This window comes from Eurosta solidaginis, chromosome 2 (genome assembly GCF_040869045.1).
Source record: "Eurosta solidaginis isolate ZX-2024a chromosome 2, ASM4086904v1, whole genome shotgun sequence".
NCBI lineage: Eukaryota > Metazoa > Arthropoda > Insecta > Diptera > Tephritidae > Eurosta > Eurosta solidaginis.
The window spans coordinates 212,449,718-212,474,279 of NC_090320.1; the positions used below are offsets into that span (position 1 = coordinate 212,449,718).

At 39.0% G+C, this 24,562-nt stretch overlaps 1 protein-coding gene across 1 annotated transcript in view; it reads right to left on the bottom strand.

The window, feature by feature from the left end:
• ush (Zinc finger protein ush) overlaps positions 1–24,562 on the bottom strand; it is a 462,348-nt gene that overhangs the window by 16,417 nt on the left and 421,369 nt on the right. The window contains exons 3-4 of the mRNA XM_067767030.1: positions 482–1,253; positions 81–402 (exon numbers count right to left, since the gene is read on the bottom strand). Coding sequence (XP_067623131.1) covers positions 81–402; positions 482–1,253 — 1,094 coding nt within the window. The remainder of the gene's footprint in view (positions 1–80; positions 403–481; positions 1,254–24,562) is intronic.

The window sequence follows — 24,562 nt, forward strand, 5'->3', positions numbered from 1 at the left end:
CTTTCCGCCTAAACAAACGATTGTTGGTCGTTCTCTACTCACTAAGATAGTCCCATTCGGTCAACCAACAACTGACTCACTTGACTAGAACCACCTTCGTCTAACGCCACTGCAGCGGCACCATTTGGTGGCGGCGCGTTTAAGCTATGCGCCGGTGATGTTTGATGCATACGCATGTGCCGATTTAGTGATACCTTCTTGTCGGCGCTGTAGGAACATTGTGTGCATGCGTATTGCTTTCCAGTCTTTATTGCTTTGGTGGTGGGTTCACCGGTGCTATTGTGTGTGCCAGCACTGCTGCAACTATTCGATCCGCTGCCAGAATTACTGCTCATACCTCCTCCTGTTTTCTCCGTTATTACCGTCGATAGTGAAGTGCCCTCTACATCCATATCCTTATTGCTGCAACAAAAAAGTTTTGGTGAAATGCGACTGCATTCATATAGATTCTAGACCTCCCTTTTATACTTGTAGTACTTACCGATGAGAGCAATAGTACGCCTGATGTGCCTCTAAAGTTGATGGCGAACTGAAGTGGATACCACATGGCAAACACATAAACAATTTCAAGCGTGGTGCAATCTCTGCCGCTGTAACTGCCTGCTGCGCAGCTTCACTTGATTTTAGCACTGGTTCCACCGCTACAACATTAATGAGCGTGTCCATGTCTTCTTGTTTAGTTAGTGCCGGTGGTGGTGGCAGTTGTGCAAGGCGATTTTTTGTTTGTGTCTCTTCGTGTAGAATTTTTAAGTCTTTCGCACCAGTTTTCAATGCAGGATCTGAAGCCAACAGCGCATTCAAACGCAGTTTTGGTAAACATCCAGTAGGTGAAGATACTGGTGGTGTCTCATTACGCGCACTCTCGTCCTGTGTACGTGGGCTTTTGCTAGTGGGACGTGTGCCGCTTTCAGTCATCATAGAGTTTCCTCCCGTACTAGACGTGTCAATGGGATCTTCTTCCATCCTATCAGTGGCTATATCTATTTCTCTTTTATGTTCTGTGGATTCATTTGAATTGTGGAATGCTTCCGTGGAGCTCGAGCCATTCGAAGTTGGTGCGCTTGCAGGGCGCTCGCTTTCATTTTCTGATCTAATTATGGGTGATATTCGACGTACATTTCTTGGGTCCATTAGATCAGCGTCATTTCTGTTGTCTATATCTTTTGCTTCCATTTCAGTGTCAGTGCGTTGATCATCAGGATCCGTATGATGCTGATCATCTGATAAGTCGGTGGGACTCAGAACTTTGGAATCTAAAAATGAAAGGAAAGTTATTAGTAAATCGTCATCCATCACAAGACTTCTGTGAACTAAAGCTAAAGCTAAGTTTGCTTGAGAAAGATAGTTAGGCGGAGAAAGTTAGTTTCTCACTGGCAAGACCCCAGCGTACCGGCGGCTACGCTTTATATACCTTTATTGCTGCCAAACGCTGGCGGATAGAGAGTCATTGATGACCTTACTGGCAGAGATCTTAATTAAGTCAAACCCAAAGATTGGGGTCGGAGACCAATACCGAACAGAATACACAAAATACTGACATGGGATGCATCCATACCTGATGCTGCCAGGTTTTCAGCGTAGGTAGTGGCGGATGACCGTAAATATACTGATACGGCGAGTAACGCTATTGATAGAAATCAGAAAATATGCTGATGGCACAGCGAATCTGTGAAGACTAGCAACCCACTCACTCCACTGAGTTAAGAGGCCTAGAATATTACCGTGTTAGGATACCAGCCCAAGGAGGTGACCAAAATCCACAGGCCCAAAAGCTCGAATGGTCAAAAAATCTTCCTTAGGTAGTCGGGCTAGTAAGGAAAGCTTGCTACAGATTCATATCCGGAAAATGACAAGACACATTCATGATAGGATTGAGTAACTGAGATATCCGCCAGCTACCATCAAGGTAGTGTATCAACATCGCTGGGGAGAAGGATATAGAATGGTGTTGAAGAAGTTTTGCGCGCCGAACTAAGTGATGGGCCAGAAATATTTTGGCCTAAAACAATAACAACGTCACCCAAGCAGACCGAAACGTGGAACCAGTCCACGAGGAAGAGCTTAAAACAACCCTGTGTAGCATGAAACCCAGGAAAGAATAATCGTGAGGTCAGTTAGGCCAACTGCGAATATCTCGAAGCCAGAATATTCAATGCCAGATGGAGGACAACATGTCTAGATCTCAGTCCGAATAGTAAAACAGTTCCAAATTCTTCGGACTCTTTGCGCATATTGTGCATCAAAAGCACTACAAGAATAATTATGAAAAGCCTTCTGAAAAACATATTACTAGGGCCACACAAAATAAGGGACGGCTTCTTGTAAAATGCAGGAATTTTGGGAGGCTGCAATGAAATGCCGAAAGTACCGAGCCGCTATCACCTTATATTACAGGCCACATTCCGCATAAGCTTTTTTCTTTGCTGCGATAACCAAATCGATATATCGTGTCGCTGAGGAAACAAACGAAATTTCCGACATCGGCGTGGAAGCCGATTTGGATTTTGTTTGTCACGAGATGAATTTATATGATGCTGGAAACAGTGGTGCAGCATGAGTGCAGCAATAAAGTAGATCAGGGAACATGTTTCCGAACTTGGTCCTGAGCTGCCTATACTCCAAAGATATAGATAAATACGCGTCACACCTCAAAAGTAAAGGAAGGTGGAAGAGACCCTTGGGTACGTTTCCCCGGGCAGTGTCATCAACTTTCGTAAGTGATATTGCAGATACATCAGGCATATACTTCTCACGAGAAAATGGCATAAGTCGCCGTAGAGATCATATAGCTTTCCTTCACACGCGAATTAATGCTAACCGTGCAAGGCGGAGAATGTTGCCTCGGCGGTGGAAGGTCGACTTTAAATGAGTGGCCCTTTAAAAGCAGAAGAAGGGAGTTCTACACTTGGACAGTGTCGAAGTCACACAGTGATGCTTTCAAATTCAGTTCCGTGCATGAAAGGTTTCCCAAACTTAGTTCCTGAAAGAAGATATAAGAGTTCGACGTAGAAAAATAAAATCGTTCACAAGACAGTACAAGCTTTCGCAAATCATGTTCCCTAGGTAAGGAGAGATGCAGCTTATCAGTTTCTACAGTTCGCTAGGTGTTTAACGTAAAGAGCTGAACCCAGCGAAACAGCTGCCCCTATTGCATAATAGCGACATTCATTTATCTCAGGTCTCGTTTGAGAGATGAGCAGCTCCTCACCCGTATACCCAGCAAGTTACACACTACCGCGACCGTCATCAACCATGTGGAAAAACAATTCGATGCAATTAAAAATATTCACGATTTTCTTAGCTTATTAAAAACGCAATCTTAACTTATCAACGCTCATATCAAAATGTGAAAAAAAAGAAATGTATGCTCTTTCATAAGCTTTGGCGGGCTTATCACAGCACCAATATCGCACACAAAGACGTAATTCCTTTAAACCCTAATAACAGAAAGCAGTCAGAAGATATGCACATGAGCATGAATGCATTGACTTAAGCACATACACCAGTACCTATTGACTTATGTATATTAGACTGGCGCGGTTCTCGCAAGAAATATAATTTATAACTTTCCGGACATATCTCTTTTGAATCTTTTGAAAAACAGCCGAAATCAATTTTAAAACTGCTAAGCCAATATTTTCGCCTTGAAAAGCTATACATCCAGATGAGAAATCAAATAAATAAAAAAATACTTGGCGCGAATTACCTCTTCGGAGATATAGGCCGGTATTCTTTTTGTGTCGTTAAACACGAGACATCTTTTATTCCGACTCCGAACGGCAGCTACAAGACAGATGCATTTTCACTGAGAAGCCTTTCATAGCAGAATGACCCTCGGGGTGCGACCTACATTTTTCTAAATTTTTGATATTGCTTTGATCTTCACTTGAGCCCCAGACCTTCAATGTGGGAGGCGGAGCAAGCTACAAACACACCACGGCGGCTGTTGTCGCTTTTTCATACTATTTAGAAACGTGGGCTTTAACGAGACTTCATTTCAATTATTTGAAAATGATTTCGGAGCTCATAACGATATTTGAAGAAGACACAGAGCTTGAACAACAAAAGATCAATTTTAAGCCTGGAACGTCGAGTTCCTTATTACATTAAAACAACTTCGCCCGTATTCATAAGGTTTGAACGAAAGTTTTTTTTTTTTGTTCGGAGACCTTCTCTGTGTAGCTTACGTAATTTTAGGGGCAGACTATTAAAACTTTTTTTTTTACCTAGTCTAATGTATATTCTTACGAAGTATCGCATATAAACGAACTGCCATTTGAAAGGTTTCTCAAGAAATTCTCACTGACCATAAACCACATACGAGGTATGTACTTTTAAAGGGTTTCCCAATTGGTCGGTGATAACTTCTGGTAGGTATATTGATCTTTATGTGTAATTGGTTTCATCATTAACTTTGTTTATTTTACATGTATATACATCTTTATTTGCGGTTAAAAGAACGGTTATAATCACTTAGCTAATGGTTAAGAGACCCATCTAGCGGCAATAATTATTGACTCGCGGCAGTGGTTGAAAAACTGCAGTACGGACTGTTCTTAATAGCGGAGACATGCACCTCTGTTGGTCATAGTGTATAAACTATAGCTGAGTCTGTTGCGATGAATCGTGGAAAATGGAGAAACACATTTCAGTTGCAACTGAGTATAATGCATTTTGAAATTTAGCAGTACTAATTTTCTGCGCAACAATTTCATAATAGGTCCGACACATAAGCAGTTTTTCATATAGATGAGTTTAACACATGCGTATGCATTATGAGTAGATTACATGTATTTTTATGGAGAATGGTAGAATGAGCGACACTAGCGCCATCTGATATTGAAGAGTAGTCAACTCCCCTATTTTGTTCCAAGCCAATCATAAGAAGAAGAATTTGACATTTGCTTTGGCTAAGGGTGTTGGCACCTTCGCAAGTGAAATTATTTTTCCCACTGGTTGGTAAATTTTCTAACATTTTTCGCAATTAAAAACTGCAATTTAACAATCGAATACGACACCAAATATTTTTCCCCAGCGGGTTAGGGGATCATCACCCAGCGGGTTAGGGGATCAGAATATACCCGCGGTAGGTATGCCTGTCGTAAGAGGCGACTAAAATACCAGATTCAAGGGGCTGTGTAGCGCAACCCTTTCAGGTTGCCAGCGCAATATATAGCTTCTCCAAACCCAATTGTCAACCTCACCTATCCGCGGTGAATCCTGTTTCACTAACAGACGAGGCTCTGGCGACGCCAAGCTCCTCATGGAAATTGGGGGTGCAGGAGGGAGGGAATGGCCTGAAGGTTTAATGTGGCCACATAAATCGTTCCCGAGATGGTCGGACTAGCACCTGAATGGTGCTGTGGTACCGGAGCGTACCGGATCTGTATCCGGCAAAGGACCATCACATCGATAACACTCCCCAAAGCCTTCGAGGAGCAACCTCACCGCTACAACAACAACAACAACACCAAATATGTTAGCAAGTATTTTTGTTGTATAGGGAGAATGTTTACAACAGTGCTTCGCGAAATTTTGTATGTGAATGGGCAGGGCGTAATAAACTTTAATTGCCAAGTCTGAAGTTCCTTCATATTTACAAACGCAACGTCTTGGTTGATTGTGGCGATGTTATAGGAATGCATAAGCTTGTGTTAAACGCATCTATATGAAAAATGTCATTGTGTCACCGCCTTTAGTGTAGATAAAGTTATGCACTTGATAGCCCAGATAAAGTTTAAGTTCATATATATATACGTGTAAAAACCGACAGCTATTTCTTTTCTTCATTCAGTCACACGAGGGTCGACAGCTATCTCTATTAGGCCATCAGCAAATCGCTGGTTCTTCGCTGAGCTAGCTAACTCCTACCAATTGAAAACACCAAAGAAACTTGGATCGTTTCCCCCTGTTGCCTCCAGGGGAGTGTAGGTTGCTCTCTTCTTTAGCTTATATTGGCATGTTGTGATAAGAATACATTCTGGGCCGTAACATCTCCTTACATTCGCAGTACATGGCTACCCAGTGTGGCAGCTGTGCTTTGATTCCCTGAACCACGTTGATGTCATATAACCTAAGCATCTTGAAATAATCTGATCTGGTTGTAAGTGTATGAAGACTACTGAGGTGCTGAACACAGATGTTCTTGGTTTTCACTAGGTCAAATTTGACCACAAAAATAACAAGTAAGGAAGGCTAAGTTCGGGTGTTGTAACCGAACATTACATACTCAGCTGAGAGCTATGGAGACAAAATAAGGGAAAATCACCATGTAGGAAAATGAACCTGGAAGGTGTTTTTATGACATGTGTATCAAATGGAAGGTATTAGAGATTATTTTAAGAGGAAGTAGGCCATAGTTCTATGGGTGGACGCCATTTAGAGATATCGCTATAATGGTGGACCAGGGCTGACTCTAGAATTTGTTTGTACGATATGGGTATGAAATGAAGGGTGTTAATGAGTATTTTGAAAGGGAGTGGGCCTTTGTTCTATAGGTGGACACCTTTTCGAGATATCTCCATAAAGGTGGACCAGGGATGGCTCTGGAATTTGCTTGTACGATATGGGTATCAAATGAAAGGTGTTAATGAGTATTTTAAAAGGGAGAGTTCTATAGGTGGACGCCTTTTCGAGATATCTCCATAAAGGTGGACCAGGGATGGCTCTAGAATTTGTTTGTACGATATGGGTATCAAATGAAAGGTGTTAATGAGTATTTTAAAAGGGAGAGTTCTTTAGGTGGACGCCTTTTCGAGATATCGCCATAAAGGTGGGGATGGCTCTAGAATTTGCTTGTACGATATGGGTATCAAATCATCTGTACGGTACCGCTAATTTATTTATATATGTAATACCACGAACAGTATTCCTGCCAAGATTCCAAGGGATTTTGATTTCGCCCTGCAGAACTTTTTCATTTTCTTCTCTTAATATGATAGGTGTCACACCCATTTTGCAAAGTTTTTTCTAAAGTTATATTTTGCGTCAATAAACCAATCCAATTATGCTGTTTCATCCCTTTTTTAGTATTTGGTATAGAATTATGGCATTTTTTTCATTTTTCGTAACTTTCGATATCGAAAAAGTGGGCGTGGTGATAGTCGGATTTCGGCCATTTTAAATAGCGATCTGAGATGAATGCCCAGAAACCTACATACCAAATTTCTTCAAGATACCTCAAAATTTACTCAATTTATCGTGTTAACGGACAGACGGACGGACGGACGGCCATGGCCCAATCAAATTTTTTTTCGATACTGATGATTTGGATATATATCTAGTCTATATCTATACTCTGTGAGCTCTGCTCAACTGAGTATAAAAATATTATGAATTTCATCCCCAAGAAGTGCTTAAAAAATCGATTTTAAAAATGTAAATTATTTTGGGGTAGTTATTTTATAACATAGGTCCTGGTTTTTGATAGGGTTTTTCAGTTTTGTCGTTACAACAAACTTCTGGTAACACTACGGACTCACTCAGTCCATGCGAGGTCCTCATGGACCGGCCAGTTCAACCTAACCTAATCTTTGGGTATGGTTAGGTTAGGTTAGGTTGAACTGGTCGGTACATGAGAACCTATGGACCGGCCAGTTCAACCTAACCTAATCTTTGGGTATGGTTAGGTTAGGTTAGGTTGAACTGGTCGGTACATGAGGACCTCACATAGGCTGATTGAGTCCGTAGTGTTATCAGAAGTTTGTTTTAACGACCAAACTGAAAAACCCTATCAAAAACCAGGACCTATGTTATAAAATAACTCCGTCCTCTTGGCAAATACTAGAAGCTTCTTAGGACTTAAGCCACTTGCTGCTTCTAGATCTGACAGCTGTATCACTCCTAATAGCTGGCAAGTGCAGGGCACGAGCACAGAACGTGCTTGATCGTTTCCTCCTCCAACCCGCACTTCCTACATATGCTATCACTGACCAAGCCTAATTTAAAGGCATGTAACGCCAGAAGGCAGTGTCCAGTCAGAATACCCGTCATTAGTCTACAGTCCTCTCGTTTTAATGATAGAAGCAACTTTATTAGTCTAAGGGTGTAAGACCTACACATAATCTTCGACACTTTACAACCCCGCGCTTGAACCCACGCCTTTCCCGCTTGGTCGATCATGTGTACCTCTCGTCTTCGCTTAATCTCGCCCAGCCTAATTGGGACGTCTACGGAGCAAGCTTCAAGGGATGCGCCCTTTTTAGCTAGTTCGTCCGCTTTTTAATTCCCATCTATTCCCATATGCCCTGGGATCCAATATAGATGTATGCTTCTCCCTGTCCCGATTCTCTCCAGAGACTGCTTACACTCTAACACGCATTTAGATGCTGTGCTAGCGAAATTATTGCCTTAATTGCTGCTTGAATGTCAATATAAAAGTTAACACGGTTGCAGGTTAAGCTATTCTCTTCCAGGATTTCTACTGCTTTGATTACGGCTAATATTTCCGCTTGGAAAACGCTACAGTATTCCGGCAGCCTGCAGGATCTGCTTATTTCCGGATCAGCACAGTATACCGCAGACCCTACTCCTTTCACTACTTTGGAACCATCTGTGTACACATGTATCGCCTCGTCGGCCATTTGCGCACCCTTGCGCCAACCTTGCACCTCTTTTATGGCCTTTTAAGATCTCCGTCGAAGCGCAGATAGGGAATCAGGTAGTCTGTTCTTATTGTGACTGATGACGCTATACTACTATGGCCATATGATAGGCGCTCAAGCTGCCCCGAGGCACCGAACCTGGTTGCGGTTGATAATGCTATGTTCTTTGCTACCAGGTCTATAGGTGGAATGTGCAGAATGGCATACAGTGCAGCCAAAGGGGAAGTTTTCAGGGCTCCCGTAATGCTAAGCATCGATAGTCTGCATACCCCCTCTAATTTTTTGAGGTATATTGTTTTTTGTGTGGCTTTCCACCAAACAAGAACTCCATAGTATAGAATCCCTGCAAAAACCCAATGAGAAAGAGAGGGCGATAAGCTCCACGTACACCCCAGCATACATGCATAGAGTGCCGTTGAGGCCTTCTTGACCCTCTCCTCCATGTTGAGCTTCCATGACAGCTTACTGTCTAGGATGATTCCTAGATATTTTGTGCAAGGTTTCTCCTGCAAAGTCACCCCTCCTAACTTAGGCCTGGTCCAATTTGGGACCTTGTACCTCTTTGTAAACAAGACCATATCCGTCTTCTCCGCATCGACTTTCAACCCGACATTAGACGCCCAGGTATGAATATCCCGAAGCGCCCGATCCATCATATTTTGGGGTATAATAATAATAAAAGAAAATTGATTGTTGCATCGGGAAGGACTTGAAGCCAAGGCTGCGGGTTGCTGTTTACATCAGCAATTACTCAATACAACGAGCAACAGCGTCGACTCCAAAATTAGTTTTGATATTACTCAGAAAAGTGTTAAAACTACACTTTATTTTTTTGTAAGTAGTAAAATCAATGGAAACGGCCGGCGTTATTGACGTTATGACTACGAAGTGACAAAGGAAATGACGACTACGTGAAATAGACAATACCGTTGGGCAATGTTACGTTTAAACTTCTTTTCCATACCATTTCCATAAAGACACAGCGTGTGAAATAACGTGATTTATTAAAAAAGGTTGGGAAATAAATGAAAACAAAACTTATCTACTTTGAGTCAGTTACATATGTAACATAACGAAACGACTTTGACGCCAAATGACCAGCGGGCCACTTTAAGGCCGTTTTTGATGGTTTTGACTTAAACTAAGCAAAAAATTTTGCATGAGAAAAATTGATTGAAAAGTTGTCTCCCAACTAACTTTGTTGCATGCAATTACTGCAATCACAATAGACATTTTTGGCGAAATCGATCAAAGTAAACCGCTTGTAAAATGCTTTTCAGTCTAGTGTCCTTATTAAAGGCCCTTTATAATTATACATACACATATTTGAGAACATAAATATGTTTAGAATATTTCCAAGTACCAAGAGTGTGTGTCAAAATTGACCCACCCAAAGGTTAACAATTATTATTGAACAAATTGTCAAGCGTTGAAGTTTTTGTTGCCGACGAAAACAAAAAAAGAATGAAACGAAGCAATAAAACTTCAAAAATAGAAGAATATGGAAGCGCCAAGATCTGCTCAATTATAAAGTTACATATGGGTTTTGTTTGATATACGAAGGGCATTTGATGAGAAAAGAGCGCTTGGTTGATTATATTTTCTTGAGGCTTTATTGATTATTTAGATAATCAAGCTCTCATATCATTTGTGGAGTCCGACTCGTTGAAATGGATGATCTGTAAGAACGCGAATATGTCCGCAGTGTTTGGAGTAAGTCTTAGGATAGGGTAGACTGAACTGGCAGGTCCGTGAGGACTTCACCTAGGCAGAATGAGTTCACAGTGTTACCAGAAGTTTGGAGTCCGTCTTATTGATTCAGGGCGGAAAAGTCACTAACATACCACTTCAGTATAACGGAGCTCAGATGAGTTATTAATCCATAATTATGGGCGTGTGTCTGAAGAACCTCCTTGAGTGACATTTAAGCAAACAAACATACAACGATGCTTTAGTAGATTAGAATAAGACAATTTGTGTGAAACATCTAATTGGAAAGGAATGGTTCGAAGGTAGAAAAAAATTTTACCACTTATATTTTCTTTCTGTGGGACATATGTCTTTCCGATTTTCTGTATACCTGGTTCAATATAAGTGTAAGGCTGGACAGCCTCCGAAGAGATTTTAAGCCGAGCTTATTCTCCAATTTGCGTCGTGATCCTTTTAATTTAAAAAAAATCGGCGGGACGGGACCTACTTGTTTTATGCCGACACCGAACAGCTTCGAGGTTGGCTCCATACTTCAAGCTCGAACATTTTTCATTGTTCACATCTTATCCAGGGGAGTTCAACTACCACAATCTCTTTAGGACGATGTTACTGGCTGAGCTTGGATATGATATGGTACGATTTCCTTAAAAAAAAAACAAGTTCAGTCAAGTAGACACATTAGGCCAACATTTATAATGTTTTTGATGATACTGCTGTATCCATGCTATGCTTTTACGGCACAAAGATGATATGATGAGTCAATCATATTTGGCCTAGCCAATGTGGTAGAGTGAAAATGGTTATCGCGAAGCTGGATGCAATGGAAAATGTTGATTATTATATGTTACTATTATATTGTGGCGAATACTGACATTACTATGCTGTTAGTAAATGGTTACAAAAACAAAACACAGCAAGCAGCGGCACTTATGTATAAGGCAGCGAAAAGATATCTCACATACACATCTGTAGTAACCAGCCGCAGTTAAGACTCACACATACACACGTATATCGCTAGTAGGAAAACATAAACTACAAATATAGATGTGTATAACTGGTAACCAAGCAGAGATACAATTGTTCTCGAACTGTTCGCGAAATGAATAGACCTTAGGAGAAATGGGTTAACGAGACAACCGAGAGTATAAAAGCAGCGCAAGCTGAGGAATCAGTAATCAGTTTTGATTTAAACAAGCTATTGGTTGTGAAGTATAATTGTGAAGTACTACTCCCAAAGTAATCTAAATAAAGCCCAGTTTGCAATACTGAATATTGGAGTGATTTATTCAACAGTTTAGCGATTCGAACGTTAGCAGAAGGTACATACATATCAGAAATTCCCAGAACTCGTTACAATATTATTCCAGTAGATGGATTGAGCGACTACGCAAGACGTAGTCAAGCAAAACGGGATGACATTAAACCAAAGTCCCAGCGGGTTAGGGGTCCGAATATACTCGCGGTAGGTATGCCTGTCGTAAGAGGCGACTAGGATACCAGATTCAAGGGGCTGTGTAGCGCAACCCTTTCAGGTTGCCAGCGCAATATATAGCTTCTCCAAACCCAATTGTCAACCTCACCTATCCGCGGCGAATCCTGTTTCACTAACAGACGAGGCTCTGGCTACCCCAAGCTCCCCATGGAACTTGGGGGTGGGGAGGGAAGTTTAATGTGGCCATATAAATCGTTCTCGAGATTGTCGGGCTAGCACCTTAATGGTGCTGTGTTTATAGAGCGTACCGGATCTGTATCCGGCAAAGGACCATCACATCGATAACACTCCCCAAAGCCTTCGGGGAGAAACCTTATCGCTACAACAACAACAAGAACATCAACAACAACAATGTTCCACCAAACCAGACGGAACTCTCACTCACCACGCTCGAATCATATGCTCGATATATTGAGAGGCTACTTTTGATACCGGTAGGTCAAAAAAAGATTCAGATAACATTAATTACACCCCAAGGCTCGGTACTAGGTCTCCATCCCAGAAATCGCCTTTCCAACCACCACTCATGAGACGGTTGGCGATCTATAAAACAAGAAGAAAATATGAAGGCTACATAGTAAGCTGACCTTCTCGGCGAAAATTTGAGGAGCTAAGTCTATCACATGCACAAAGATGTTGTTTGCACTAACCTTTGCATTGTATACTCATGAAGGGTGCAGAAACTTCGGTGGATATAACGAAATATCTAACCGTCTTACTGTTCAACACAAAGGGGCGCTGTGAATTGCTTCAACTTGCCGCTCGGCTGAAGCTGTTAGGCAAAATTCTAAATGTTTTTAGTAAATACTAAAGATGGCGCTCTGGCCAAGAAGGTGTTTCTATCAGAACCCGCCTATGGAAGCAGAGGTAGAGGGCGGCTCCCACTCCGCTGGAAAGACCAGGTGGAAAACAATTTAAACTCCCTTGGTGTGACCAATTGGCGCCGTTTGGCAGAGAGAAGGAGCGAAATGGCCGTAACGTAATTTATGGATCACTCCCTAACGATGCCGATAATTAAATGCGTCGTTTCCCTGGATCAGCCATCGACTTTCAGGTCACTACCCTCTGAGAGACCCTTACATCCGTGAGGGTACTCTATGTCCTGGGATTTTCGTGGCCTCTCATGATAGGTGTGCTTTAACGAGGGCATATTATAAATTCTCAACCCAGTAGAGACTGAGTTGCCACTAGTAATTTTGTCAAGTTTTTCAATAATAGCAAGCTGTGCGGAACTACGCAGATATCATTCCAAACCTCAATTAACAGCCAATAAATATTCGGCATTTCATACGCTCCGTTTCAGATATCTCTAACACCTGGGCAAATACATGAATACAAAAACTATCAGCCTCTAAGCTTGTCATTAAGCTTAGATGCTCGTAAATGCAAAATAAAAAGGAACGAGGGTCATGCACTTCACTGGATAATGATTAGAAAAGCGGTTGACATCTGATTTGTATGTTACAAAATATTATAACGACCGCGGATGTGAGCTGAGATAAAACAAAAGCCGTCGAGAAGACTTGCACCACACAAACACCAACATAGGCCGCCAGTCTCTATGGATTTTGTGCGTTCATGTGTCGTATGCAGATACGCATTTGATGTGACAGCTGCGATAAGGAATTGTGACTACACAACACAAACCCTGAAGTTAACTAACAAAAAACAAAGAAGAACATTTTGAGCTTTCAACGCCAAAAGAGCAATAAAAGCGGCCGACGCGTCGCGCGCATTACACCCAGGGTTTATAGAATAGAGCGGCAGCTCGGTCAGTTCGCCCGCGGATTTCGGACAACGCGACTTGATGCATACATTCAACTTGGTGCGCTGCAATCTCTGCCGCAATCGCTAGACCAACCCGCTTAATAATCGCGGGCAAAGTCTGAAACGAGCCGAATGCAGGTTGCATTGGCATTTAAAATTTCATTGGCATGAAAAACAAAAAGCGTAAAAAAATGTGAATGCAACAACAAAAGCGTAATTTTGCTTTGCTTGCGCTTGCGCGTTGACCTGTCAATTTGTAGCTATTGAAATGTCAGCACTTTGCATTTAACTGCAACTTATATTCTACGCTATATCTGCATATTCGCACGAACGAACAACGACGGCGGTGCGGTGGTGGTGGTGGTGGTGGCGTTGAATTGCACCAAAGGTGTGTGCGCATGCTTATTGCTCTCAGTAGACGCAGCATCAGGGATGATAAATGAATTTTTTTATTTTGTACCAAACCAGGAAAAAAAATGTAGCAAATCATCCAAAAATGTACCAAAAGTCTTCGGATATGAATTTGAACCAAACTAGAGCTATATTCTGCTTCTTTATCCAAAAACTGTTTTTAGTCAGAAAACTTTCTAAGACAAATTAAAGGTAGCATAACAGGTAAATATGATTTATGAATAAGTACTTTTCCAGCAAAAATAATAAAAGAAGTTTATCGATTGAAGCGTACAATTATGTACATAAATAAAAACATTTCTTTATAGAGTACCGGTAAGGAACGTAAAATTAATATTAAAAAAAAAAAAAAAAATAACAGCTGCATTCAATGCAAAAACATTTCATAAACAATTTTAGGTACAAAAGATTTAGATTCAGGTATAAAAGTTGACAAATTGTTGCCTACATTTATACTAATAATTCATGTTTCAATCACTATATTAACAGTTCTTCTTCTTTGAGTTCTTTAAATACCTCAGTTGACAAAAAGCTTTTTTTTGGTATCTATATTATCACAACCACTGTTAGTTGATTTAATCAAGTCTTTAGTTTTTATTAAAATGGAAACTGTGTTTATTTGAAGTCTATTTCTACACTTAGTTTTAATTAAATTTTGTATAGAAATAGGATGAATGTGGAATCGGCAATATGTCTTGAATTATTCTATAAATATTGGAAAACATTTGCGCATTTAATTTATTTTTAACTGATCTTAATTCTTCCCAAAAGCTGCATATATTTAAATTCTTGAATTTTTTAAGACTCTCATGCTCTGCTAAATCTCTAAATTCATAATTAATTTTCTTTATTTTATCAAATGCAGATTTCGGAAACAAGTCCATAACTAAATTCACAATACTATTTGTTTAAAATACTTTCTGGTGAAAGCTTTGCAGCCCACAACAAAGTTTTATCATTCAAATTTATTATCTTTAATAAATTACTACAAAATCGTATTTAAAATTGTTTAGCACAGCTCTTAAATATGTGTAGGTACGTCATTTTTTCGAAAAGGTTGTTTGATAGAATAATACCCACATTAACACCGCAGTAAACTTCATCTGGGGTTAAATGATTTTCGCCTGAATCAATATTTAATATCCAAATAGGACTGGAGTCTAAATAAGATTTTTTATAAAATTTTTAATTTGGTAATAAGTAAAAAAAAAAAAATGTATGTGAATATCTTCAGACTGCATTTCTATATTCACATTATTTATTCATTTAAAATATTAGAAAGAAATGTAAAATATACTTTATAAATAGGACTTTGAAAAATTTCAGATATAAGATTAATATTTTGATTACTGCTTTTATTTTCAAACACGTAAAGATTAAAATAATACTTGAGGGAATTCTATCTATGACTGCTTGTCTAGAAAGCCACCTTGTGGGGGCGTACTTTAGTATAACACGCATTTATGTACCGAAATGTTCTTGAAAACTCTGAAAGTCTGCCCTCCTAAGGGGGTTGTTAAAAAAATTATAGTTTACGTCTTTTAAAAATGTATCAATTTTTATGAGTTTTTAAGTAAAAACTCATACAAATAGACGACATTGGTTAATTCGTTGTAGTTATATAAATAGAACAAAAACAACACCAAGTTTCTTTGAAGAACCGCCTTACCAACGCATAACTTTACCATATGATATGGACTATGAATAAAGAAAATATGAAAATAAGGCAATTGGGATAAGGTTTACAACAACTAAGGCAAAACGTGGCTGAATGCGTTTGTAACACTTCAACCATCGTAGGAGTGCGGGTTCAAATCCCACTCCCGGGAGAAAAGGCTTTGAAGAGATTTACAAGATATAATCGAAACAGCTGTCGCCTTGTCCGTCCTGATGTCACGTTGTTTAAATTTTTCCCAAATTATTAAATAAATTTATCAATTTTTTTGGGAAATACATCACAAGCGGTCATTGAAGCTAAACAACAGCAACAAAACAACTTAACTATATATTTTCTTCGAAAAATTTAAAATTTCTTTGTACATTCAGAGCTGCTTTGCAAATGACTTGAAGTGTGATGCTGTATTTTACAAAAATGTACCAAATATGTCAATGTAGTACCAACGTACTTTCGGGAAGCGAAATGTACCAAAAAAAGTACAAATGTACCATGATTATCATCACTGCGCAGCATGCGCATAATTGAATTCAATGCGCTTTGTATAAAGTTTGCGTCGAACCGCTTGTGCGTCCCTTCAGTTTTTTCCAAGCCTGTTTGAACTCCGCGCAGCCGATTCTCACACATGCATGTGGGTATATCCATCAGCAATTTTTTTTTGTATGGCACAGACATTTTTTTGCAGCCGCTGTCAATTGTGATTGTTGCTCGTTTGTTTCTCTCATCGCCTCAGTGCCAATATTACCAATTTTGGTTGTTGCAGTGTCACCTCGGTTTACCATATTTGTACAGATACACGTGTACTTCGTTCAATGGGGACTCAAGGCATGGGATGATTCTGTGAGCGTTATTTGTAAGTGCTCAATTATGCAAAATAAATTCGCACAAACGGTAACCCTGACTTGCCTTATTTGGGAGATGTTATATAAAATCTAAGATAAGTATTTTTTCGTATGCATTTAGCGACAAGTGTGAAGTTTTTTTCCACCCATTAGGTAGCTACGGGGTGTGTATATTCCATTTCCATTCAATTTATGAGAAGCTAAACTTAAACCCATAATTTTCCTTCTGGTTGTTATTCGGAAGCCGGCTGACTTGCTATCGCCTTTGAAGTATAGAAGGAGTAGGTTTGTTCTATCGAAGATGGTAACGTGGTCTGGACTATAAGGTCTACACGTCAATTGACTTTGAGCATCTGTGAGATACTTCACACAATTACTTGATATATATTTCCTATCAGAGTGGAGTAGGAAGGACGAAAACAGTAAACATCTGATTTACATAAGATAATTCGCAGAAAACGTGAAAGTAGGGTTAGACCACAGAGTAGAAATGGAGTACGAAATGTACAAATCTGCTATAATATATAATACTAACAAACATGGTCTAGCCAAAAGTTACATCAACCGCGCTGGCTAAGGCATGTTATGTGAATAAAGGAAGATACTATGGCGCAGAAGGTATTATTGGCGGTACCTGCCTACGTAAGCAGAAGGGAGAGAAACCACACTTTGTAGGTAGAACAAAGGTGATGTGATATGATTTCACCTATTGTTTTCAGCTGGTTCTCATTGTCGGATGCCCAAAACTATTTAGTAAGTGTAGGAGTAATGTATCTTCAGCCGTACTTGGAATAAAGTGTTGCTACTACTTCCATACAGCCTTGCATGCTTATCAAAATCAACTGAATTTAGTTGATATCGGCTATGGTTAGGTTTTTTTAATCTCTCTTGGCAATGTGCGAAGTCTGTAGCAAACTCGACGTCGTCTCTCGTAGAAATGTGTTCTCCTACTTAGATAGTAAGACCAACTCAGAAGACATACGACTATAATTTAATGAATACAAAGCTGAAATGTTGGGAGGTTAGGTAGAACTAGCCACCCCGCGAGGACGCCAAACAGATTGAATGAGTCCACAAAGCTACCAGAAGTTGGCTGAACGACCAAGAAAATAAAAACCTTATCAAAAACCATGACTTTTGTTATAAAATAGCTCCGTTTTCCTGGCAAATACCAGAAGCTTTATAAGACCAAAGCTACAAGATGCTTCAGATCTGATAGCTGTGTCAATACTAATAACAGAAGCCTGGCGAGCGCCCGCCACGAGCGGGTTAAGAGGCTTGTAAGACGCGACTTAAATACGCAAATGAGTCAAGGGTTTGTGAAGCGCTACCTTTTCAAGGAGTTTCCAGCCCAATCTATAGCTTCTCCAACCTAATTGTCAACCTCACCTGCCCGTTGAGAATCCTATTTCTTTAGCAGACGGGGCAGATGAAGTGGTGGAGGCATAAAGGTTGAGGTAGAGGAATAGGTAGAGGTAGAAGCAGACGTAGATGCAGAGGTACAAGGAAGCAGAGATATTAATTTCTAACTGCCGAGGTATTAGGGGTGGAGGTTGTGATAGAAGTAGAGGTCGGGTTCGAGGCCGAAGGTAGGGATTTTTTCGTTTGTTTTTTCTTAGATATTGGGGCAGCGTACTGCCCTTCAGTGGCCCAATAAAATCAGGCTAATCCTGTTCATGTGTTCACATCACGCGAGGCCTCCATTTTGTATACCATCAGGGGGAGGGGGATTTAATCGCCCTTTGAGCATGCATCTATTGCGTCATAACTAGAAAGACTATTTTGCTCGCAGCAAATTCCCTACGAAAGGTTCCTCCCGAAACAAAGAGAGAAAATTTTCTACGGAAGTATATATTACTATTTTTATTATTATCCATATAAAGGCAGAGGTAGCGGTAGAGATGGAGGGACCGAGAGAGATAATCTAAAGGTTTCTGTTCGAATGACTCGGGATCATGGACGCTCCCGAGAGAAGATGGGATGGCCTTTCTAGTAATCGCTAAAACGTGCTCCGAAAGGTTTTTGGTCCTGCCCGTGTTGCCAACGGTGTGAAGGATGTTTACTGATGAGATGCATGTATAGGCTTCATGGAGACTTAAAAAAAAAATGCAACGAATAAAAGCCCAAAGGCTTCGCTGATTAGGTTATGCTTTGAGAGTTAAAAAAGATGCACTGGCTCAGAAAGTACTCCACAGTCTGTCGTAAGAAGCGACTCACGTCCATAGTTTTAAAAGGTTCGCCGTGGTCATAGCAAATCGTTCCCGATATGGTCGGGCTAATACCTTGATGATGGTAGCATCCGGAAAAGGAACGCCGTCATCATTTATAATACTCCCTAAAACCTTTGGGAGTATATTTATCACTACAGGAAAAAGAAGAGCGCTCAAAACGTGTTCCTATCGGCTTATGTATTTGCAAGCAAAAGAAGACAAATTACTTACTTACTTATTTGGAAGGAAGAGGAATTCGAGCTACAATTGACGTCAGTTGTCGCGAAACAGAGATGGAAAATTACAAAAGTATCTATTTTCTTTGGGTGAAATCCCGTTAATCAAATACTTCTTATGTCCTACATGATGACTGATTAACATAATCGGCTGCGAAAAAATAGAAATAAACCAAGGGACAGAAGTAATTAGATGTCAAAAATACAATAAAAATTTTGCAATAGAACAAGTTAGGAAGGTTAAGTTCGGGTGTAACCGAACATTACATACTCAGTTGAGAGCTATGGTGACAACATAAGGGAAAATAATCATGTAGGAAAATGAACCGAAGGTAACCCTGGAATGTTTTTGTATGACATGTGTATCAAATGAAAGGTATTAAAGAGTATTTTATGAGGGAGTGGGCCATAGTTCTATAGGTGGACGCCATTTAGGGATATCGCCATAAAGGTGGATCAGGGTTGACTCTAGAATTTGTTTGTACGATATGGGTATCAAACGAAAGGTGTTAATGAGTATTTCAAAAGGGCGTGGGGCTTAGTTCTATAGGTGGACGCCTTTTCGAGATATCGCCATAAAGGGGTGACTCTAGAATATGTTTGTACGATATGGGTATCAAATGAAAGGTGTTAATGAGTATTCTATAAGGGCGTAGGGCTTAGTTCAATAGGTGGACGCCTTTTCGAGATATCGCCATAAAGGTGGATCAGGGGTGACTCTAGAAGGTGTTTGTACGATATGGGTATAAAATTACAGGTATTAATGAGGGTTTTAAAAGGGAGTGGTGGTAGTTGTATAAGTGATCGCCTTTTCGAGATATCGGCATAAAGGTGGACCAGGGGTGACTCTAGAATGCGTTTGTACAATATGGGTATCAAACGAAAGGTGTTAATAAGTATTTTAAAAGAGAGTGAGCCTTAGTTCTATAGGTGGACGCCTTTTCGAGATATCGTCATAAAGGTGGACCAGGGGTGACTATAGAATATGTTTGTACGATATGGGTATCAAATTAAAGGTATTAATGAGAGCTTTAAAAGGGAGCGGTGGTAGTTGTATAGGTGGCCGCCTTTTCGAGATATTGGCATAAAGGTGGACCAGGGGTGACTCTAGAATGTGTTTGTACGATATGGGTATCAAATGAAAGATGGTAATTAGTCTTTTAAAAGGAAGTGGTGGTAGTTGTATATGTGAAGGCGTTTTCCAGATATCGATCAAAATGTGGACCAGGGTGACCCAGAACATCATCTGTTGGATACCGCTAATTTATTTATAGATGTAACACCACGAACAGTATTCCTCCCAAGATTTCAATGGTTTTTTATTTCGCCCTGCAGAACTTTTTCATTTTATTCTACTTAATATGGTAGGTGTCACACCCATTTTACAAAGTTTTTTTTCCAAAGTTATATTGTGCGTCAATAAACCAATCCAATTACCATGTTACATCCCTTTTTTCGTATTTGGTATAGAATTATGGCATTTTTTCATTTTTCGTAATTTGCGATATCGAAAAAGTGGGCGTGGTCATAGTCGGATTTGGGCCATTTTGTATACCAATACAAAATGAGTTCAGATAAGTACGTGAACTGAGTTTAGTAAAGATATATCGATTTTTGCTCAAGTTATCGTGTTAACGACCGAGCGGAAGGACAGACGGCCGACTGTGTATAAAAACTGGGCGTGGCTTCAACCGATTTCGCCCTTTTTCACAGAAATAAGTTACCGTCCTAGAGTCTAAGACCCTACCAAATTTCACAAGGATTGGTAAATGTTTGTTCGACTTATGGCATTAAAAGTATCCTAGAGAAATTAAATAAAAAAGGGCGGAGCCACGCCCATTTTGAAATTTTCTTTTATTTTTGCATTTTGTTGCACTATATGATTACTGGAGTTGAATGTTGATATAATTTACTTATATACTGTAAAGATATTAAAATTTTTGTTAAAATTTGGTTTTAAAAAAAATTTTTTTAAAAGTGGGCGTGGTCGTTTTTCGATTTTGCTAATTTTTATTAAGCATATCTATATATTAATACGCTAACAAAATTTCCATGCAATCAATTGACAGGCTGTTTCGCATACTTAGCATACGTAAAATCATATAAAAGTTATTTGAATCGATTCGTATTGATCAGCCGCAGTGCATAGGCCTATTTTTGTTAACAAATATTACTCTATTTGTTTATAATTAATAGAAAAAGTTTTTTGTAAATTCGAACAATTCATACAAATATCGTAATTCATTATCGTGCACCAGCGCCGTTTTTGGGAACAATTATCTAAGTTTTCTAATGTGAATTTCAAATTTTATGTATCCCCGCTAAATCTGAAAGCACAAATGTTTCACCTACATACAAATATGGATTCCCATTGTTGCCACTTACCTATAATAGCCTCTACCAAAATCCTAAAAATTGTTCCAAAATAATTTGTAGCGTGCCAAAAAATCTTAAATAGAATTAATTTTTGACCGGCCCATTTTTTGTGGCAAATTTCACTTACACGTAAATACATAAGTCTTTATTTAACAGATTCTTTGTTTTTTATTTTAGTTGTTTTCAAAAAAACATGAACTCACAAATAATGAGTTAACTTTTGTTGAAACTAACTAATTTATTTATAACAATTAATGGTAAATTTACAGATTTAATCCCCATTTTAGATAAAGTACGTCTTATACTGAACAAAAAAAAAAGTTACAAAGATATAACATTACATTTTTTATATTTGCCTCTTCCAGTGAGTTTTACAGCTCCGGCTCACGCTCTATTCTCACGGGAATGCTCTGGATCATTGAGAGACTTGAGAAGCAGATGTCGTAAAATTTTCGCACACGTGAAATGTGAGAGGCAGATGTCGCCGCCGTTTTTCATTTAACTCATACAGCGAAAGGTTAAGCAGCGACATCTATTTTTGAAAAATTAGGTTTATTAAGGGCAGCGTTTCCAAACTAAAAAGAAGTAATTAACAAATTATCTGGCTCTCAAATTGAACCAGACTTCTATCTGGATTTATCTGGCTCAAATCGTTGTTGTTGCATATACATGCAAAATTATTTATCTGGCTCAGAATTTTGCCACCGGATGATGGCAACTGCCTTTTATGCTAATTACGAAACAAAAAAATGTCCCAAAAAGGTTTTTGATTTTAGGTCAAAGCGGCAACCGGCATCATAGTGGCCGTATTGCATAGGCAGTATATTACCCACTATATTTATTATTAGGCTAACTTTGTTGGATTATATATATAAATCGGATGCTTAGATCCCATAGCCCTAATTTGTTTATATGGCTTAAAGTTATGAAATCAATTTTATTTTAGTAAATATGTTTGCGTGAATAATTTCAATATTTTTGTTTGTTTTTCTTTTATTTATTCTGCTTTGGTATATCTTAGTATTATATTGTTCACAGACGATATTTTATGGTAGATATGGTCATATATATTAATGAAATGGAGTGTTTACAAATTTAATACAAATTAATTACGTACATAGATCTCAATGGGATCCCAACATTAAATATCCGAATATTAGAATCTTCATATTTCCACAATGATCACATTAAACCCCGGAAAAAGTCTAAGTGCACTTATTCCGTTTTAATATGGAACTGTTTGTTCACTTCACTTAATTTTTCGCAATTTAAGTATTTTATAATTTTTTTCTATAATTAAACATTTCTTTCTCATTACATAACTTTTTTATATTTTTATTTTATTTTTTATGAAGGTATCCTCTATTTTACTCGAAATTTTTGTTTTGTGTCACACTTACATATTAGATATGTATTTATACCAACTTAAACGGGTGGCGTGAAATAGGCTAAATTCCTTTAGCAAATTTCTTAATTTTTAACTAAAAGTTCGTGTTTATTGAATTATGACACTATTGACGTAAATGGGCGTTATGTGTATATGGGTGATATAAGCCTACTGGGGAACCGAGTTCCCAAAACTAACTTCGGTAGCGCGCCAACGGGGACCTTCCGGGTGGTGTGGAAAAACCTATTTTTCAATTCAATTTCAAGTAATTTCACCATAATTATATGTCAATTTCATATGATTTTACATAATTTTTATATTTTTGTTTAAGGAGCTCCATACCAAAACGTTGTAATTACATGTGAAAATTTTGTAGAAAATTTAAGAAAATACAATAAAAAAGTACAAAGTTTTCTATATTTCCAACACTTGATGCATAGACTGAGTTGAAAAAAATACACGTTGGTCGAATTTCGACCACAGGCGATACTAGTATATAGTAATAGTAGTAACGTTCTTGCCAAATTTCATCATGATATCTTCAAAAACTGCCAAATTATGGCTTGCAAAAGTTGTAAATTACCTTCTATTAAAAGTGGGCGGTGCCACGCCCATTGTCCAAAATTGTACTAATTTTCTATTCTGCGTCATAAGTTCAACACACCTACCAAGTTTCATTAAAGCGTCTTTGGTAATGAATTATCGCACTCTTTCGGTTTTTCGAAATTTTCGATATCGAAAATGTGGGCGTGGTTATAGCCCGATATTATTCATTTTAAATAGCGATCTGAGATGGGTGCTCAGGAACCTGCGTCCCAAATTTCATCAAGATACCTCAAAATTTACTCAAGTTATCGTGTTAACGGACGGACGGACGGACATGGCTCAATCAAATTTTTTTTCGATCCTGATGATTTTGATATATGGAAGTCTATATCTATCTCGATTCCTTTATACCTGTACAACCAACCGTTATCCAATCAAAGTTAATATACTCTGTGAGCTCTGCTCAACTGAGTATAAAAATAAAAGGGCGGAAATTAAAGTTAAAACATGAAAAGATGCACGAACCGTGATTTATACTTGTTACCACAATGAAACACCTCATCAACGGATTACGATAACAACTAAGTACTAGCCTGAACAAGAAATAACAACTACATACCCGTAAGCCATTTGCGGTTTTTCATCATCGTGAATTGGCATCACTAAACACATCCATACATACGTACGACGATGCCCATTATTTACGGCATCAAGCTGAGCATCAACGCGGCGGCGCAGCACTTCAACGCTTCATTAAATCATCAAACAAAGAATATTAGCATAACGAATTCACTTAAGTAACTCAATTACAAGAACATTAAGAAAAAAGTATAACGAACAGAAACAAATTATATAGGTGAAAGAGTGAAAATTCCGATGAAAAACTTCATTATATATCCGTATGCAAAATTAATTACTGATTTTCTGACGCCTGCATCTAGGAGGGCGTTAGGATGTTGGTCACCAAGAGCTGCCAGTTCTTCTAATCCACCATGTTATGCGGACCGTGCCTATTGCATAGTAAGTGTTTATTCGCCCATATTTGAATGGAGCTTTACCAATACCGGGACTCCACGAAAAGTAACACGGATTTACCACAATAAAAGACGTTACTGTTGTGGTTACCTTTACCTGTATTTAATACAAGACCGTTGAGCCCGCTTTGTTAGTCAGAGTGGCAGGCAAGTCCAAAATGATTAACTCAAAAGACAGAGTCGTCATAAAGAAATGATTTTGACTACGTAATCGAAAGAAGTGTGGAGTCAGTGAGCTTGGAGAGGAAGCGATTTGGAAGTGCAAAAAAACAA